Raw genomic sequence first — 21,230 nt, forward strand, 5'->3', positions numbered from 1 at the left:
AATGAGGTTACAAATTGTGTTTGAGTGTGATTTTGCTGAATGGACCACAGTGCCTCATGGATGCCCATTGGAGTTTGTCAAAGTAGAACATTTAGCATAGTGAATGCGCCATACCACACAATGACAAGTATTGACAGTGTGAATATAGGATTTACATCTTGTTACACCTAACTGGGGTAGTGCACGAGATATCAAATCTTACTAAAGATTTGTAAAATTACACAAAAATTCCCCAATTTACCTGACTTTCAGACCCAGATTGATAAAAGAGTTCAGGTTTCTGTTCTGAACAAACATTATCATTCAGTACAATTATTAGAATCCAGCAACAGATTAACAATTAAGAATCAATATAACACAAATTGACTTTAACTCGAACGGTTTATAAACTCCACATTCTCCCAAACAATAAAAACACAGGTGCAGTGGATGGAGGCAAAGCCAGTGAGTGGCTTCTGTTCACCAAGGTTGCTGACATTCCTGTGCTAGTTAGAAAGCTGCTTCTCAGTCTTCCTTCGCCAGAGGCTTTCATCAGTTTGTAGGAGGCACCGAGGCTGGCTGACAAGGTCTTTGACTTATCAATAAAAAGACAGCTTACAGCAACTGCTGGGCGATAAATAAACTGATTTGCTTCAAGCTTAAAGTGGCATTTTCTGCAGACAGCAAGAGAGTGGCTGAGCTGGTGAAAGTCTGACATTTCTGTTCACAGCCCCAAACTGTTTAATTACCACACAATTAATGCCAGTCGGCAGCAAGGAGGCCTTTGTTATCAATAACTGGTCACTAACCATATACCAATCAGGTATTAGTACCAATGAAAGCTCCATCTGTACATAATCCTTCGGCTCGAGTTCATTACAACAGACTTCAACCACTGCTCCAACAAGCAGCTATGGTATTTACAGTGAGTGTTTTCAAAACAAGCAGCAATCCTTGGCTTTTAAAACCTTTCTTTTCTCATGTTCATCCAAAATTAAAAAAGACACTGTATTTACAGTCTCCACAATGACTGGGCAGTGGTGACTCCTTCGGTCATGGACAGATGCATTGGTGAGGGGGCCAAGTTTTCCCCTCTTGTTGGTTCCTCACCACCTACTGCAGACCCAAGTTGAGCAGCTACGCCTTGTGTGCGTTGAAATTGCTTGGCTTGGAATACAAGCTGGGTCTGCAGCACTATTGCTATCTCCAGTGAACTTCTGGCCAACTTCCCACATTACCCTCTATAGACCAGACATCAACTGAAACTATCCTACATCCATACCTTGCATTAAGTGCTGCATTCAATTTCTTTAATGTTCACGACTCTACATTAGCTCCCATTTAGGTAATACATTCATTTAAATTCTCATGCTCATTTAAAATGAATAAATCTCAATTGTATAGACTTAATCTCAATTAAAAATTAAACATGGCATTCCACAACAAAAGTAATGCATATGCCCAAGAATCTTAAAGAGAAAACCCAAATTATTAAATAAAAACAAACTGGACTATCAGCATTTGAAGTAATGCCAGGGAACAAATAAGCTGTAATCCTTCTAATGGTTCTGAAGAGTAACGACTAAAACATTAAGTATGACCGATACACAATGCACATTTTTTAAAAAAATTTCAAATAACACAAAAATCGAGACCCAACTTACAAACAAACCAAAAGTTCAATCGAGATTCTGATCAACAAAACTAGGAATACAGAGAAATCTTGCAGCACAGTGGATAGCATCCCTGCCTCAGCCAGGAGCTTTAGATTCAGGTTAAATTCCAGAATTTGATGTCAATGGATGGTAGGTCCATAACATAGCCAAACAGTTTATAGTTATATATAATACACATATAGCAAGCACTTAATAGTTTGTGGTGAGCACCCAGTAGCTTCAGCGATAGCTGAATTGCCGTGGTGAACCCAATGCAGTCTCACAGTGATGATAATCGATGGTAGAGGAAAGATGGCGCCAAAGAATGGTGCCATGGTTCTACGGCAGAGGAACAGTGAAGAGACTTGTACTGTTAATAGCCTCAGCATTCAGGGTGGAACAACCCAGATGCAGGCCCATAGCTAAGCACTTAAGGACAGTAATGCAAAACTGTATTTTACTTTATACCCAAGATGTTGTACCCAGGTACCTTTTTACTTAAGACGGCACCACAGAATGGTATATTTCACTGTATTCTTGCATCTCTGTATTTGAGTGCACATGACAATAGAACCAAATTCTAATTCTAAAAGTGGACAGTCTCCTGGTCAGCCATGCTTGATGCAGAACCAAGCCCTTCAAGCTACACAGTCCCTGGCAACAAGCTAGCAACCTTTTCCAGGAAAAAGCAAGCTATGGAAACAGACCTGGTTTGCCAGTCTCGCACACAACAAGGCAGTGGAAACAAAAACACTGACTCAGAATGAATTGTAAACCTGAGGCAGAATACTCTTAATTGATACCAAGTCAGAAATATTTTTACATGCAGTAGAATTCACATCAAGATAGACCGTAGGTTGGTGAAACCTATTCCTTTCATATTCAAAGAGGCTGTTCCCCTCCCATATTAACTCAACCAATGCCACTTTAATCAGTGTTTGCGTGCGATCTCACAATAAAGCGTGATTTTCTTTTATCTATATGCGTTAGAAATTCTTGGACTTTATGCTATTCTCTCTTCGCAGAACAGCAGCAAAACTGGGAACTCAGTGCAAAGAGCAATACAAGCTTATGTTGTCGTACAGTATTGGCAGACAGACTGAAAGTGGACCACGAATCAACCAAGTACTTGCAATTAATTTAATGTGTTGGTATTAAGGCATTTTAAATGTATAGTCATACAAGAATTATGAGGTCTTGCCACTCAACTCTGGTCTAATTGTCTATGTATGTGTCTGAGTTAAAAGAGATTTTTGCATGTACACAGCCCAACAAATAGAAATCCTTTTCAATTGCAATTCATGAGAACTAACAAGCCAAATATTTTTACAAAACAAAAAAAGTGTTATGATTAACATGAAAAGCATTCAGAAGGTGCTCTCAGCAATTCACCTGTGACAGTCTGAACCTTGTTAATTGCTCTTCAGGAAAGGCATTATGTTCAAGTGGCAGAAGTAAAAAAGTATTATTAAACACCAAAATGTCATTAGCATCTAATATCTTCCCAAAGACCTGGACTGAGCTGTTTTCATCTGAACCAAGGAATGAAACAGTGCACAGGTCTGCTGCAGAGTGCCAATTGTTGAAAATGTTCTGGTCACTCTCCACTGCTTTCTGTCAAAACAGTTTCCCAGACATCTGACAAGGAACATTGCACAACGTCTACTGCACATAATCTGGAGCAGACAAGTCGTTAGGGAACGCCACAGAATTACTTCATCGATGTGAAAGCAATGCGAAACGGCACAGTGGGGAAAAACAGTGTCCTAACAAAGCAGCAATGCTAGCTCATCCATTTGACAAATGTTGTAACTACCTGGAGTCTAAACTTACTATTTTTAGATCTGAGCCATCATAAAATATCATTTATTCCTTCGAGCAACTATATAAAACTCAAAGGTATATATTGGAGTGGAGATGGCACAAGTGAAGGAGATGACGTGTGAAATGACGAGTCAGAAAAAATAGAAAATTATTTTTGCTCTTTTTCCCTTGCTTTCCCATAGCCTCAATCCACAGCCATGATATATCATGATCCAACTGCTGGAAAAAAAGAAATTCACAAGATCCACATGGATGAGAAAAGGCTTTTCAGATAATTCCTGACAATTTCAAAACTTTCTATTCAAACTACTAAAATGCTTTCACTATTATCTGAAACAAGCCAACTGTAGATTCTAACTGCTCCACAACAGCAACTTCTTGACATCAATCCTAAACATTTTCTTTTATTGGCTTGAACTGGTATGCCCTTATTCTATCATATTTACACTCGAAATATTATTTCCCATTTTATTTTTCATAAATCTACAGATTATTGGTGAAGTCTTCTGATTGAAAGTCTACTTTGTATAGTCTTTTTTAATATCTGAGAATACCTTGCAATGAATTACAATTCCACTGTGCTCTGCTTCCAAGGCCCGAATGTCAGTCATACACCTTGATCAAAATTACGTGTACTGCTCAAAGGGAAATCTGATCATAACATACCCTTTACCATTACTTCTTCCCTTTGCCAACTACATGATAAATATAGCAGAATACAATGACTGACCATTTTATACACAAGTCCACAAACAAAAATGGAATGTCACAATTTAACAATCGCAGCAATACTCAAAAACTCATTATCCATCACTGTCTAGCAATGATCCATCCTTTCAGTATTAAGCTAAACTCTGCCATTTGTGTGCAATCTTTTCAGATTCAACCTTAGCTTTAATTGTTTTTCCCCCAATTTTGGTCATTTATTGCATTTAAAATACATTTCTTTATTAATAATTGTACATTATAGCAAGTGAATAGGTTGCAGTTTTCATGTAGTTAATAATGTTACTGAACCTCCTTAATCTCCAAATTCTAGCCAACCAACGCCTCATCTTCTGCCTTGGAACCCTCCACCACATGGGATCAATGCCAATTTCACCAGTTTCTTCATTTCCCCTCCCAACACCTTACCCCAGATCCAACCTCCCAACTTGGCACAGCCCTCTTGAACTGTCCTACTTGTCCATCTTCCTTCCCACCTATCAGCTCCACCCTCGTTTCTGACTTATCACCATCATCCCCCACTTCCATCTACCTATTGCATTCCCAGTTACCTTCCTCCCCCACCTATCCCCCTCTGGCCACCCCCTAATTTCTGATGAAAAGCGTATGCTCAAAACGTTGACTCTCCTGCTCATCACATGCTGTCTGACAGGCTGTGCTTTTCCAGCACCACACTCCAACAGCATATGACTATTGACTGTTTTGTGTGCACTAGTGTGCACTTCAGATATCTGAACAGTTGATAGTTATTCCTTGAAGGGAAAATAAGTTATCAATAGCCAAGGATGCTTTCCCCCAAAGTGAGTCATTGAACAACGAATTAGTTTTTTATTCTTCCTTTGCATTATCTACCAGGAACAAAGTTGTATACTTTCACACTCTAAACTGTGCTAACCAGTTTGGCAGCTCTATGGAATAATTTGCATAACAATAAATTAATAATTCTCTTTATTAAAGAAATCTGGATGATGGATCTTTTTATTCCAGGTCTAATGCAGACAAAGCATTAAATTGGCCACGTCAGGAACTGGGTAAGATAATTAAATGTACATTGCAACCTGAGTACTAGTCAAACTTGAAACAGATGGTACTCAATTCCTATCTCATTAAAAATCACAACACCAGGCTATAGTCCAACAGGTTTAATTGGAAGCACATTAGCTTTCGTAGCAACACTCCTTCATCAAATGGTTGTCACAACCACCTGATGAAGGAGCGGTGCTCTGAAAGCTAGTGTGCTTCCAATTAAATCTGCTGGACTATAACCTGGTGTGTGATTTTTAAATTTGTACACCCCAACACCAGCATCTCCAAATCAATTCCTATCTCAGTCATAATTTGATCAAGTGCCACACAAAAGACTTTGAACTCATGAAATAAAAGGGACAGTAGAAACATGGATATAAAATAGGCTGACTGACAAAAGAGAAAGGAAGATTTGCAGTGAAGTTTCCCAGATATGAATTTCAAGAACTTCACTCTCGTTGATATCTATATTATAATAACCTGGACCTTGATGCACCAGATGAAATTTTGACATTTCCAATTGATATAAAAGTTGGAAATATTTGAACTGAGGGGGTTACATAAAACTTCAGAAGGGTTCTAGTTATAGAGTCATAGAGAGGTACAGCACAGAAACAGACCCTTCGGTCCAACTTGTCCATGCCAATCAGATTTGCCAACCCAATCTAGTCCCACCTGCCAGCACGCAGTCTACATCCCTCCAAACCCTTCCTATTCATATACCCACCCAGGTTCCTTTTAAATGTTGCAATTGTACTAGCCTACACCACTTCCTCTGGCAGCTCATTCCATACACGTACCACCCTCTGCGTGAAAAAGTTGCTCCTTAGGTCTCTTTTATACCTTTCCCCTCTCACCCTAAACCTATGCCTCTAGTTCTGGACTCCCTGACCCCAGGGAAAAGACTTTGTCTATTTACCCTATCCATGCCCCTCATGACTTTATAAACCTCTAAGTTCACCCCTCAGCCTCCGCGCTCCAGGGAAAACAGCCCCAGCCTATTCAACCCTTCTCGATAGCTCAAATCCTGGCAACATCCTTGTAAATCTTTTCTGAACCCTTTCAAGTTTCACAACATCTTTCCGATAGGAAGGAGACCAGAATTGCACGCAATATTCCAATAGTGGCCTAACCAATGTCCTGTACAGCCACAACATGTCCTCCCAACTCCTGTACTCAATACACTGACCAGTAAAGGACAGCACACCAAACACCTGTTTCCCTATCCTATCTACTTGCGACTCCACTTTCAAGGAGCTATGAATCTGCACTCCAAGGTCTCTTCGTTCAGCAACACTCCCTAGGACCTTACCATTAAGTGTATAGGTCCTGCTAAGATTTACTTTCCCAAATGCAGCACCTCACATTTATCTGAATTAAACTCCATCTGCCACTTCTCAGCTCATTAGCCCATCTGGTCCATATCCTGCTGTAATCTGAGGTAACCTTCTTCACTGTCCACTACACCTCCAATTTTGGTGTCATCAGCAAACCTCTTATGTTGACACCCGAACCATTTATATAAAAATGATTAAAAGTAGTGGACCCAGCATGAATCCTTGTGACACTTCCCTGGTCACAGGCCTCCAGTCTTAAAAACAACCCTCCACCACCACCCTCTGTCTTCTTTGAGCCAATTCTGCACACAAACTAGGCGAAAGTGAGGACTGCAGATGTTGGAGATCAGAGTCAAGATTAGAGTGGTGCTGGAATATTTGCAGTGAAGTTTCCCAGAGATGAATTTTAAGAACTTCACTCTCGTTGATATCTATATTATAATAACCTGGACTACAGCAGGTCAGGCTACATCCGAGAGCAAACTAATCAGTTCTGGCGAGCTCTCCCTGTATTCCGAGAGATCTAACCTCGCTAACCAGTTTCCCATGGGGAACCTTGTCGAACGCCTTAGTGAAGTCCATATAAATCACATTCAACGCTCTGCCCTCATCAATCCTCATTGTTACTCCTTCGAAAAACTCAATCAAGTTTGAGAGACATGATTTTAATAGGCTGACGTTCAGCACCGAAGACTATGAAATGATTCATTTCGGCAAAAACAAGAGGATACAATTCTGAAGGAAGCACAGGAACGGGGGACTCCATGTACATGGGCACGTCATTGAAGGTGGCTCTACAGATTGAAAAAGTAGTTAATAAAGCAAAAAGTAACCTCAGTTTTATTAATCAGGAACAAGAGCAAGAAAGTAAGGAAGTTATGCTGAAAAAAATTAGAAACTTTAAATCAGAAAAAATAGAAATTGATTTTGATTTGATTTATTGTCACGGGTTCCTGAGCACAGTGAAAAGTTCTCTTTTGCGTGCAGTACAAGCAGATTATAGCATATGAAGATCACAGATTGATGAACAGATTGAGGAATGTCAAGTTACAGTGCAAAGGTGGCACACAAAAAGCAAGATCAACATTAGATTTGAAATTGGAGAGGTCTATTCCAAAACCTAACAACAGCAGGGAAGAAGCTCTTTAACCTGTTGGTGTGTGTGTTAAGCTTTTGTATCTTCTGCCTGACCAGTGGTTGGAAGTGATTACAACTGGGGTGGGATGGGTCTTTAATGTTGGCTGCCTTACTGAGGCATGTAGTGGAGTCAATGGATGGAAAGTTGGTTTGCATGGTAGTCTGGGATGTGCGTTGGAAAAACTCAGCAGGTCTGGCAACATCTGTAGAGAGAAAGCAGAGTTATGGACTTGAAATGTTAACTCTGCCTTCTCTCCACAGAAGGAGACAATGAACTTGTATAATCTCAATCTGAGCCTCACATCTTGGCCCCACAATTTATTTTTGAAATTACTCAGATGAGGGCAGCATTGGCTGTGCCAGCATTTACTGCCTGTCCCTAGATGCCCTCAAAGATGGTGTTTACTGCATTCTCAAACCACTGCATCCCATATGCTGTAAATTGATCCACAATGTCCTTAGGCAGGGAATTTCAGGATTGTGACCCAGTGACAGTGAAGAAATGAAGACATATTTCCAAGTTAAGGTGGTGACTTGCCTAGAGGGGAACTTGCAGGGAATAATATTCCCATGTATCTGCTGCCCTTGTCCTTCTAGATGGAAATGGTGACTGGTTTGGAAGATGCTATTATGGATCTTTAGTGAATTTTTGCACTGCACCTTGTGGATAGTACACATCGCTACTACTGAACGGCACCAGTAAAGTGGGCTGCTTTTTTCCTGGATTTCCTGGATTCAGCTTGTCGAGCAGTGTTGGAGCTGCTCAAGTGCCTGGATATTGTCCAGGTCTTGTTACATTTGAACATGACTAGCTTCAGTAGGAGTAGTACAGCTTCAGTAGGAGTCACAACTGGTCCTGAACATTGTGCAATCACCAGCAAACATCCCCATTTCTGACCTTACGATGGAAGGAAGGTCATTGATGAAGCAACTGATAGTTAGGCTTAGAATACTACCCTTAGGAACTCCTACAAAGACATCCTGGAGTGGAGATAACTGACTTCCAACAACAACTTTCCTCGGACTAAAAGGCAGAGTTTATCTCCTGATTCCCATTGATTGCAGTTTTGCTCGGGCCCCTTGGCCCCATACGGGGTCAAATTTGGCCTTGATGTCAACAGCCAAACTCTTTCCTCTGGAATTCAGCACCTTTGTCCATCTTTGAACCAAGGTTGGAATGAGATCAGGAGCTGAGTGGCCCTAGCAGAACCCAAATAGGGTATCATTAAGCAGCTAATGGCTGAGCAGGTGCTGGTTGACAGCACTGCTGACTTGTTTCAACACTGACAATATTATGGCTTTAGTCCCTTTTTTTGAAGGTTGAGACAGAGGTGCCAAGCAGTCTGCTTCAAAGCCCATAAACCCCAAAGTGATCTAAATTTGGAATAGCAGCAGCCTGAATGAGATGGGTCAAGCTCCCACAGAACCAGGATTTTTAGATTAAATTATTCTGTAACAGTTGCTGAATGTTGAAGGTGTTTTTCCTCCCTCTGTTACAAGTAAAAGCTGGGGCTCTCTTCCTGCTACTTGAATTACACGAGACAACTTATTTTATTAAATTCACCTTTGCCAAGGGTGTGTTTACTATATTTTGTACAGTCTCTGTTTAGCAGTTAATCTATTACTGTTACATTTTGCAACAGTTAGAAGAAATTAGAAAAACCTCTCTTTTGGTGTACTTTAACTATAGTTTATAGAGTCAGATGTACAGCATGGAAACAGACCCTTCGGTCCAACCCGTCCATCCCAACCAGATATCCCAACCCAATCTAGTCCTACCTGCCAGCACCCGGCCCATATCCCTCCAAACCCTTCCTATTCATATACCCACCCAAATGCATCTTCAATGTTGCAATTGTACCAGCCTCCTCCACTTCCTCTGGCAGTTCATTCCATACACGTACCACCCTGTGTGAAAAAGTTGCCCCTTAGGTCTCTTTTATATCTTTCCCCTCTCGCCCTAAACCTATGCCTTCTAGTTCTGGAACCCCCCCCCCCAAGGGAAAAGACTTTGCCTATTTACCCTATCCATACAGGGTTAACGGTAGGGTTCTTAGTGAGGTGGAGGAACAGAGGGACCTTGGGGTCTATGTTCGTAGATCTTTGAAAGTTGCCACTCAGGTGGATAGAGCTTGTAAGAAGGCCTATGGTGTATTAGAGTTCATTAGCAGAGGGATTGAATTCAAGAGTCGTGAAGTGATGTTGCAACTGTACAGGATTTTGGTTAGGCCACATTTGGAGTACTGTGTGCAGTTCTGGTCGCCTCACTTTAGGAACGATGTGGAAGCTTTGGAGAGGGTGCAGAGAAGATTTACCAGGATGTTGCCTGGAACGGAGAATAGGTTGTACGAGGATAGGTTGACAGTGCTAGGCCTTTTCTCATTGGAACGGTGAAGGATGAGGGGTGACTTGATAGAGGTTTATAAGATGATCAGAGGAATAGATAGAGTAGACAGTCAGAAACTTTTTCCCCGGGTACAACAGAGTGTTACAAGGGGACATAAATTTAAGGTGAAGGGTGAGAGGTATAGGGGAGATGTCAGGGGTGGGTTCTTTACCCAGAGAGTGGTGGGGGCATGAAATGCGCTGCCTGTGGGAGTGGTAGAGTCAGAATCTTTGATGACCTTTAAGCGGCAATTGGATAGGTACATGAATGGGTGCTTAAGCCAGGACAAATGTTCGGCACAACATCCTGGGCCGAAGGGCCTGTTCTGTGCTATATTGTTCTATGTTCTATACTCCTCATGATTTTATTAACCTCTATAAAGGTCACCACTCAGCCTCCGACACTCCAGGGAAAACAGCCCCAGCCTGTTCAGCTTCTCCCGATAGCTCAAATCCTCCAACCCTGGCAACATCCTTGTAGATCATTTCTGAAACCTTTCAAGTTTCACAACATCTTTCTGATTGGAAAGAGACCAGAATTGCATGCAATATTCCAAGGGTGGTCTAACCAATATCCTGTATAGCCGCAACGTGACCTCCTGTATGAATAAAGTGATTCTTTTTTGCTTTAAGACTGGTGGTTTGGCCAATCAAATTGTATCCAGGACACATCTTTAACTTGCCGTTAAAATTAGTAGTAGTTAGGGTCTGTGGTCCAGGGTATTTTGAATATATTTGAAGAGGTTTGGTCAGGTCAATAACAACACTTTACGAAAAGGAGAGAAAGTCACTGGAAAGAACACACAAAACATTCATGAGAATGGTTCCAGGAATGAAGAACTTCAGTTACATGGACTGCTTTCCATTAGAGGAGAGTTTAAGATGAGGTGGCTTGACATGGTAGAATGGGCAAATAAAATACCAGTTTTGGAAGGATCTGGAACAATAGGGTGCAGATTGAAAGTGCAAAAGTAGTAACAGTGAGAAAGAAAAGAGTTTTGTAAGAAGTGTCAACAATCTGAAACAAATTGTCCTAGGGTACAGTTCAACTGAAGCATCTAAAAGTGAAGTAGATTGTCATCTGAAAGGAGAGGCTGTATAGTCTTAGCGAGATAGCAAGAAATAGCCTCAAGTGAACTGCTCATTCAGAAAGTAATGCAAACACGACAGGCCAAATGGCCTCCTTCGAGGTTGTCACAACTGAGAGTCTCTCATCAGATAAAGCTTGTAAAGTGGTCACACTCAATATTTTACAGCACTTCAACCTAAAACGAAAGTTGGGAAAAAGTACGGATGTAATGGACCAAGTACTTGCTCACAGTGAAAGGTTTAGTCGCCTGTGCGCACTGATTAGCGCCAGGAAAAAGTTTGCCAAAAGATCTTGCACGAAAACTATGTTCCATAACAAGGTCTGAAAGCATGAAAGAGTTCCTGAGTCAGAGAACGGAGCAGAAGGAGTATGTAAAATCGGGCGCACAGTGGCTCTTTAACTTACTTCTTGTAGTCTACGCTGAAGAGCCGAAACCCAGCTCCTGCCCCTCCTCCTGAAGTCACCGCCGTGGCTTCTTGGCCCAACTCGGTCGATTCTCTTCCCAGGCCCTGGTCGTTGTAGGATATGCTGTTGGTCGCCATACTCGCCCTCGGGCTGTCGTACTATATCCCGGGCACCAGCGCTGTAAACGGGTTAATTTAGTTTGTCTGACGTTCAAAACTCCTCGCTGCCGGCCAGCCGGCCCCTACTCGAACGACACCGGAAATGTGACCGGCCGGGGGTGGGGGGGGGGGGAGGTCAGCTGACACCGAGGTCACGTGATCCAGCGGCTGCCATGGAAACGCCCCTTGCCCACAGCCCTCGAGCCGCCGCCGCCCTGGTCAACTGGTGGGAAAAGGGTGCTTTCCTAAAAAAACGCTCAATGCACATTCACGGGAAGGACATAAGAAAGAGGAGCAGGTCACCTATGTATGGTCCCTCGTCCCTGCTCCAAATAAAAGATCCTGAATTTAGGAAGTTATGATACAAGAAGAAACTGCTCCACAAATATAAGTAAGAAAGGCCTTGGGTTTGTTTGTTGTATAGACTCAAACTCCAATGTTTGTTTATTTATCCATATGTTACAGTACAGGTCCGACGGCTTCCGTAACTATATAGTACATAAAAATGTTTTTTGTGAATAAAGTATGTTTTTGAAATTAACAAAAAGCTGGCCTACAATGAGCAATGACAGTTGAAAGCCCTGAAAGCATCACCAGTCTAATTATCACAAAAGGATTGCTACTGTAAATGCGTTACCATTGGGCACCTAGAGGGAGAAAGTTTTTTTTAAAAGTTATACTTGGAAATGAATGTACTCGTTATATTGGAGCACTGACACTGTACAAACAAGTTGGAGTTGTATGTGTCATTTGCAAGTCTTACTGGTTATTCCTCAGGATTTGGCAAATCTTTTAGCTCTTCTGGACTCTCTGCAATTAATTTCGAACAGGAACAGGCCCTTTGGCCCACATTGAAAAGCAATAACATCCTTTCTGTACACATACTCCAGCTCCCAAATAATTTAATTGTAACCACCTCCCTGCTCCTATTAATGAAGTCTAGAATACTGTATGCTTTATTAACAGTTCTCTCTTGCTGTATTACCATTTTTAATTACTTATGTACATATACACCCAGGCCTCTGTTCTCTGACACAGGCTTTAGAAAAGTATTGTTTATTTTATTTGGTCTCACCATGTTCTTTGTACCAAATTTATCACCTCACACTTCTCCACCTTGAACATCATCCGCCCACTCAATCAAAGTGTCAGTGTTCTTTTAAAGTTCCATGTTGTCTTCTTCACAACTTCCAATTCTTCTGAGATTTCTGTCGTCACAAAGTTTGAAATTGCACCTTGCACACAGGATCTTAATCATTTATATCTATGTCAGGAAAAGCAAGGTTTCCAATACTGAACTCTGAGGAACTCCATTGCAAACCTGACACCTTGCGAATAACCATTATCCATTATGCTCTGTTTCCTATCTCTATGTCAATTTTGTATCCACATTGCTACTGACTCTTTTATTCCATGTCTGATAACTTTCTTCATAAGTAAGGTTATTGTGTGGTATTGTAATGAATGCCTTTTGGGAATCCACGGATACCAGCTTTGCCCTCACAACAACTCTTAATTCTTCAAAAGGTCCAGCAAATTGGTTAGATGTGATTTTCCTTTAACAAATCCATATTGACTCTTCTGAATCAACTGATATTTTTCCATGTGCTATTAACTCTATTCTGAAAAATAAGTGGTATAGTTAACACCAAGGAGGAGTAACGAGACAAGGGAGTACAAATTGAATGTAGGACCCTATGGAGCACAGAGGTTCAGAGGTACCTTGGTGTGCATGGCCATAAATTTTTCAAGGCAGCAGGACAGGTAGATAAGGTGATGCAGAAGGCATATGAGATACCAACTTTATGACATTGAATGCAAGAACAAGGAATTGATGATGGACCAATGTATAACATGACTAAGAGAAAGTGAGGACTGCAGGTGCTGGAGATCAGATTAACTATGAAGAAAGAAGAGACAGAGTGGAGTTATATTCCTTAGAGAAGAAATGGCTGACAAGGGATTTGATTAAATTGTACAAAATAAAGTAGGTAGGGAGAAACTTTTCCCCTTAGCAGAGGGATCAAAAACCATCTACAAGATGCACTGCAACAACTCACCAAGGTTCATTCGACAGCACCTTACAACCAGTAATCGTTAGAACCTAAAAGGAAAAGGACAGCAAGTACATGGGAACCAGCAAGTCCCGCTCCAAACCACACACCATCCTGACTTGGGAACAATATCACCATTCCTTCACTGTCTCTGGGTCAAAATCCTGGAAATAGCTTTCTGTTAGTGGGGTGTACAAATACCATGTGGATTGCAGCAGTTCAAGAAGGCTGCTCACATCCCCATTAATTAGTAAATAAATTTCAAAATATGCCAACTTGCATAGTTTTAAAATTAAGCCTTGCGGATGAGAAATTCAGAAGGCAAGAAGAAAGGAGAGGAAGAATGTGAAAGAAGGACAAGTAATATAGAATGACGAATAGAGTATAAGTAGAGGCTACCAAAATCAGGAGTTTTAGTTAGATTGTCATAGGAAGATGAATCTGTTGAACTATTGAATTGGATTGTATTGTTCATTATGAGATGTGTTGGCAGTAGATGAGGCAACACTTGCTAGGAAAATATGAAAGTAAATAAAATAGAGTCTTACTACAAAACATCTGTATTCTACTTCAACTTTTTTCTTTATCTCTCTATTTGTATCTAAGATTTGTACCTAAATGGTGCCATGTGGGGCGACATTGTAAACTTTTCACCGTACTACTGTACCTTTGGATTTGAATACATATAACAATAAATCTAATTCTAATTCTAACATATGAAATACATCCATCCCATTGGTTTTCAGAGATTGTGTAAAAAATGTACAGAAGCTGGCACAAGGTGGCACTGCATTCCCAGGTCCCATTGGATAATTGCTGACTGAAAATCGATGTCGGTGGTATGGCTAAAATCTTCAGACAGAAATCATTTGAACAGCATATAGACAGCACCTTTCACATCTAAGGATACCCTAACCAATGTAGTACTTGAAAACATAGTTACTATTATATGAATTGCACACAAATAGCTTTGCAGTAATGACCAGGTATTCTGCTGTTGTGGTGTGACTGAGGGATAAATATCAGTCAGCGCACTAGGATGACTCATTTGATCTTAATTAAAATAGTATCATCTTTTAATCTACTGGAGAAGTAGCTGGGTCCTTAGGTTAACTCCTTCCCTGAAATGTAACCTTTCCATCAATGCAACATTCCCTTTGTGTCTGCACATATTTTTGTATTTAAGACTCAAGAGTGGGATTTGAACCCACAACTTTCCAATTCAACGTACCGATCAAGTTCCAGCAAACAAATGGAAGGCATTTCAAACTCAAGTCTTCATCCCCCATACTAAAAATATTTGGAATCCTTTATAAGCGGCAACTATAGTCATTAAAACATAATCAATTTTCAGGGATTCATCAATAAGTGTATTGACCTGGATTAACATGCTAACATTTGAACTGCAGCCACAGGACCAAAGAGAATTCTGGCCTGAGACTCTGACAGTACAGAGCCATGCCCTTTGTCTTTTTTCCAGACCTTCTGTCAGAGCTATAAGTAGTATGTATAGAATAGGTCACCCACATGTGGACAGATTCAGACTTGTCTGTGATACTCACCCTGATGGAATATCTGTGACACTTCTGATATTAATGTGAGACACTTGGCTTTTAAATAAAGGCACCAGTTGAACAACTAAGGAAGTTATGCAATACTGTATAAGTTACTGGTTAGGCATCAACAATTCTGGGCATAACATTAGAGAAAGGATATCATGAACGTGAAGAGGAGATTCACAAAGATCTACTGGTACAGTATTAGAATAAGGCACTTCAATTATTTGGAGCAAGGGAAGAAACTGGGATTGTCCTTGCAGCAGAGATTAAGGGGAAATGTAATAGAAGTGTTCAAATTTATGAGGGGTTTGATACAGTTGTTAAGGAGAAATCATTTCCACTTGTTGGAGATTCAGTAACCTCTAGACAATGACTTAAGGGTTGAAGAATCTTTTTGTAGTTGTTCTGTAATGTGCTGTCTCAAAGGGAGGTGATTCTCAGGCATAGTGCCATATAAGTAACACTACAAGACTGAGCAGTTTTGAAATCACAGAATGCAAATCTCCTCCATCAAGATGCAGCACATCCTTACCATTCTCTCTCCACCTTTAATAATTTTTCCATAAAATTCTATAAAATGAATAAGGTCAATTACATAAAATGGACAAGGATTTGCCAAACAGCGATAGGTTAGAAATAATTGAGAATTTTTTTTTAGGATTTCTGACACTTGTATTCTTTTTTTTCTTTTTTTCTGTTATCCCCACATTACTGCCTAACTGCGATAGTGCTTATTTTCTCCCCATCACCCATGTTATGTGTGTGCAGATGTGAGACACAAGGTGCACCAATCTTTATTCAGTTTACACCTCCAGGAAGAAAGGAAACACCCAAGTGGCCAGTGACAAGCAGTGCCCTTCACATCAAAGGGCAATGCTCTGTGATCAAACAGTGAAGGGGAGGGCAGGGGTTAAATCAAAATAGAATTGGATGGGGAAATAATACACTCCACTCCCTGCGGCGCCCACCTCTCCCTGAATAACTCCAGGGTGTTGGTGGAGACCGCGTGCTCCTTCTCCAGAGACACCCGGGCTCTAACGTAACCGTGGAAGAGGGGCAGGTAGTCGGCACTAACAACCCCCTCCACGGCCCGCTGCCTGGACCTGCTTATGGCCAGTTTGGCCAGGCCCAGGAGCAGACCCAAGAGGAGGTCTTCAGACCTGCCCTCCCCCCTCTGTACCAGGTGCCCGAAGATCAGGAGCGTGGGACTGAAGTGCAACCAAAAGCAGAGAACGAGGTTTTTAAGAAAATCAAAAAGGGAGTGCAAATGCCCACACCCAATATATACATGATCCATGGACTCCACAGCACCACAGAACAAGCAGTTGGGCTGGGAGTCCGTGAACCACCATGCTGCGTGCAGCACCCTCCACCCCCAGATCCCCGAGAGAAAGGGGGTGGACTCCAGCGTAGAGAGCCCTCCACTGGGAATCTCCACCACCCGGTGGTAAATGGGCACGCCAAGGCGTGTCCGAACGGTGGATGAGGGAGAAAAGGTGGACGGTGTGCAGCAGCAGTCGATACAGGGCCCACCTTTTTATGTCCTTAAAGGGGACAAAACTAAAATTCCGGAGGTGGCTCAGGATGTGGGGCACTGGTTCCCGCGGGAAGTACGGGACCTTGGGGCCAATGTGAAATTCCGTCCGGACAGGGGTAAGCGTGGATGGGATTCCACCGCACACCTGAGCATCCTCCAACTGGTGCACTACGTTGGGTCCGTGCACCGCCGTTTTAAGGCGTCGGATGGCAGTGGCCATGTACCGGATGTCTACCGCTGCCCTGCTCCCCGGCACCCAGCACATCCCCGACATTGGTCACCCTCGCTGCCACGGCCCTCCCCTCCGACAGCCACTCGAATCTGCGAGTACGGAGGTGTGTATTCCTGAGCAATGGCTCCCTGACAACAGCTACTACTCCTGCGGGAGGGTAGGCGTGACGCGATTTCACCATGTTCCAGACAGTGATCAGGTCCTGGTAAAAGACAGGCGGCGTTCTGAGGGCGGCCTCCAAACCGTCACGGTCGACGAACAGGAGCTGTGTGTCGTAGTTGAGGTTACGCACCTGGCGGAAAAAATATGTTCCAGGGTGCACTACCTAGGAGGAGGCCCAACGTAAAGGTATCGCTGCAAGGTCTGAAGGCGGAACATCGCGACCTGGGTGCAGACGCACACCAGCGACTGACCACCCTCCTCAGTACGGAGACTCAGAACCTGCACAGCGATCCAGTGCATCTTTTTGTCCCAGGAGAAGTCGACCAACGTTCTCTGGATGTCAGCAACAAAACGAGGAGGAGGGACCAAAGTGACCAGGCGGTACCACAGCATGGTTTATGACCAGCACCCGACTCCTGTAAGATAGCACTCAGAGCAGTCCTGTTCAGCGGCTTAGGTGAGCCAAGACTTTGGCCTCCAGTTCCTGCCAGTTCGCCGGCCAGGATTCCTCAGCCGGGCTGAGGTAGACCCCCAGGTAGAGGAGATGGGTGGTACTCCAGCTGAACCCCCGTAACCCCTCCGGCAGACAGTCCACCCGCCACGGACCGACCAGCAGTCCGGAACATTTGGCCCAGTTGATCCTGGCAGAAGACGCTGCCAAGTACACGGCCTGGCACTTGCGCATTCTCCCCAGGTCAGCCGGGTCAGTAAAAGTGAGGAACACATCGTCGGTGTAGGCCGAGAGGACCACCCCCGTGCCCGCACCACGCAGAACCAGCCCTGCATGAAAGGCTCCATGCGCAGGGAATACAGCGAGCTGGGCAGAAAGCAGCCTTGACGTACCCCTCTCCCAAAGTGAAGTGGCGCCGTCAGGGACCCGTTAACTTTAACCAGACACTCTGCGGCAGCGTACAAAAGTCAGATCCAGGCGACGAACTGCATCCCGAAACCGAATGCCCGCAGAGTCCCGAGCAGATACTCGTAATCGACCCTGTCGAATGCCTTCTGATCGAGAGACAGGAAGGCGCTCGGCCGACCAGCCTGTCGACAGAAATGGATCAGGTCCCGGACCTGTTGTCGTGTAGGACTGGTCCGGGTGGATCATGTGGGCCAGCATGGAAGCCAGGCGAGAAGTCAACACCCTGGCGAAGATTTTGTAGTCCGTGCTGAGGACGGAGACTGGATGCCAGTTCTTTACAGAACGTCCTTCTTTGGCAGCAGGACAATGACCGCCCTGCGCCAAGAAAGGGGCAGCTCTCTGGCATTTAGACACTCCCCCAGGACTTAGATTAGATTAGATTAGTTTACCTACAATGTGGATCAAGGCCCTTCGGCCCAACAAGTCCACACCGACCCTCCGAAGAGAAACCCACCCCCTTATATTTACCCCTGACTAATCCACCTAATTTAGTATGGCCAATTCACCTAACCTGCACATCTTTGGACTGTGGGAGGAAACCGGAGCACCCGGAGGAAACCCACACAGACACGAGGAGAATGTGCCGGTCGAGGGTCAATTTTTGGGGAAAGTGATGGGGTGGTATTCATGAGGGCGCTTTGGCGCGTTGGGTCTTCTTTCGCGCTTTCTGTCGTGCTGGACACTCACCCCTCTCCCTGCCAGAGGCCGAGGCACTAGGAGCCTCTGGCTTAGCCCCCACTGCCGGGGCTTGTGGTGTTGTCTTTGGGGGAGGGGGAGTGGGTGCGGCGGTGCTACCCTCACCGTTGGCGTGGGCTGAGTAGCCTTCTGCGTGGAGCAGTTCTTTCTTATGTGCCCCACCTCACGGCACAGGTGACACCGCATGCCATGTGCCATTCAGAAGACGCGGTAGGCTGCGCCCTCGTGGAGGAGGGTGAACAAGCCCTCTGTGACCTCTTCCCAGGCCAGGCAAATGAACACCTGGCATCGGAAGGCGTATATATGCCAGAGGGCAGGGTCCTTCAGACAGAGCAGGAGTGGTTGGACACCTGACCGGATTTCCCCCAAAGTGTTGAGGTGGGGGAGAAGGAGATTACTGGCGATGAAGGGCGGGCCATTGGACATCATGACCCTCTGGGCCGTGACCTCCAAAGGGTCGGCGGGCAGGTGTGTTCCGCCCACAGTGAGCCCCCTCTCCATGACCAGGTGGACCACCTGTTCGGTCCTTAGGAAAAATACGACCTTCCCATACATTCTGGCCGCAGTGACGATGGCTAGTGGGCCGACCACACTAGCCATGACTTTACTGCAGGCCTCGATGGTCATGTTCGGGTGGGGGTGGGCCTTGACCCCCAGGCATTTGGTGAGGTGCATGAAGGGGGTCAGGTTGCAGCCACTGCTGAAGCAGTAGAGCCGAGGGCAGCAGCTACCCCGGCATAGGTGCGACTTGGGCCTGCTGTGTTTGGGCTCACCATGAGTGCTGCTATCTGACCCCAGGTGTTCTTCCTCTTCGTGGGCCTGAGGTGAAGGTGATCTCAAGACTGGGAGGCTGGGACAGTAGTACAGGCAGTCCCGAGTCCCAGTGGGCTTTAGCGACGATGGAGGAGTTGGGCCCAGACAATGATAGTCCCAGATGTGGGCCCAAGTGTTGGTGGGGGTCAGGAGCAAACAGCAGCAGTTCAGGTGCAGGTGGGTCCCAGGCAGCAAACTGCAGCAGTCCAGGTGCAGCTGGGGCCCAGGCAGCAGCAATGCAGGTAGGCCTGGGTGTGACTGTGGCCCAGGTAGCAGCAGCAGTCCCAGGTGCAGGTAGGGCCTAGCCAGCAGCAGTGGAAATGGGCCTAGATGCAGATGTGGCCCAGGCAGCAGCAGCAGTCCTAGGTACCGAGCAGGCCCAAACTGCAAACAAAAGCCAGAAAACAAACAAACAAACAAACAATCTCAATAAACAATATAAAGAACTTCAAAATAAAACTGCTCTTTATTGTAAAGAAACCAACAACAGAAAAAATCAGTCTCCTCTTCTCTTGAGAGAGCAGAGTCCTTCCCTTCACTCCACACTGAGCCAGCTCTCAGAGGAGACAGGATGTCTGACACTCCTGATCTTATTTTTTGTCAGCCAGAGGTCTCCAATTGGGCCAGATTAACAGCCCCAATCAGGGAACTCATATTCTATGAAGTCCATCTTGCTGGACTTGTTACAATAACTACAAATAGCCCTCCACAGTACACGTGGTTCCAGTCAGTGGGGCACTTGCACCAATACTGGGGAAAGTGGGATCTGTATATAAGGAAGGTCTACACCTGAATGGACTTTGAGTTGTTTTCTTGTGAACCACGTAACTATGGAAGTAGAGTTTAAACTAAATAGTTGGGAGCAAGGTCCCAAATTTGGGAAGTTGTGGTGAATCAGAGTGGGGAAAAAAACAGAGGAAGGAATTAATGTGGGAAATGATAAGCAGACAAAGGCAGATTTAAGATTTAACAGCAAATCAGCAGAGAAGATGAGAGGTTACAAAATTAATAAAAGTATTATACTTAAGGCACCATATTTGAATGTATGTAGCATTCAAAACAAAGTTGACAAACTGGTAGTACAAATTGAGATAAATAAATACCATCCAGTGACCACCTAAGCATAAGTAGGGATGATGTGTTGGGTATGCCAGAGGTTAGTAAGGTGGACAAATCCCCAGGACCGGATGGGAGGGAGGCGAGAGAGGAAATAGCTGGGGCACTGACAGATATCTTTGTGACATCCTTGAATACAGGTGAGGTTGTGGAGGACTGGAATGTTGCTCATGTTGTCCCCCTGTACAAGAAGGGTAGTAGGGATATTCCGGGTAACTACAGACTAGTGAGCCTGACGTTGGTGGTGGGAAAGTTGCTGGAGAGGGTACTGAGAGATAGGGTCTATTTATATTTAGAAAAGAATGAGCTTATCAGTGATAGACAACATGGTTTTGTGCGGGGGAGATCGTGCCTTACCAAATAGAGTTCTTCGAGGAAGTGACCAAGTTGTTAGATGAAGGAAGGACTGTTGATATCATA

The 21,230-nt window shown here is 44.0% G+C and overlaps 1 protein-coding gene across 1 annotated transcript in view; it reads right to left on the reverse strand.

Annotated features, from left to right (window-relative positions):
- Positions 1 to 11,735, reverse strand: part of ap3b1a (adaptor related protein complex 3 subunit beta 1a) — a 315,493-nt gene extending 303,758 nt beyond the window's left edge. The window contains exon 1 of the mRNA XM_088000361.1: positions 11,565 to 11,735. Within this exon, the coding sequence (XP_087856487.1) occupies positions 11,565 to 11,701 (137 nt within the window). The 5' untranslated portion in view covers positions 11,702 to 11,735. The remainder of the gene's footprint in view (positions 1 to 11,564) is intronic.
- Positions 11,736 to 21,230: the final 9,495 nt, after the last annotated feature.

Source organism: Chiloscyllium plagiosum, unplaced genomic scaffold (genome assembly GCF_037043375.1).
Source record: "Chiloscyllium plagiosum isolate Xiang-an unplaced genomic scaffold, Cpla_swu_hap1 HiC_scaffold_2, whole genome shotgun sequence".
Taxonomy (NCBI): domain Eukaryota; kingdom Metazoa; phylum Chordata; class Chondrichthyes; order Orectolobiformes; family Hemiscylliidae; genus Chiloscyllium; species Chiloscyllium plagiosum.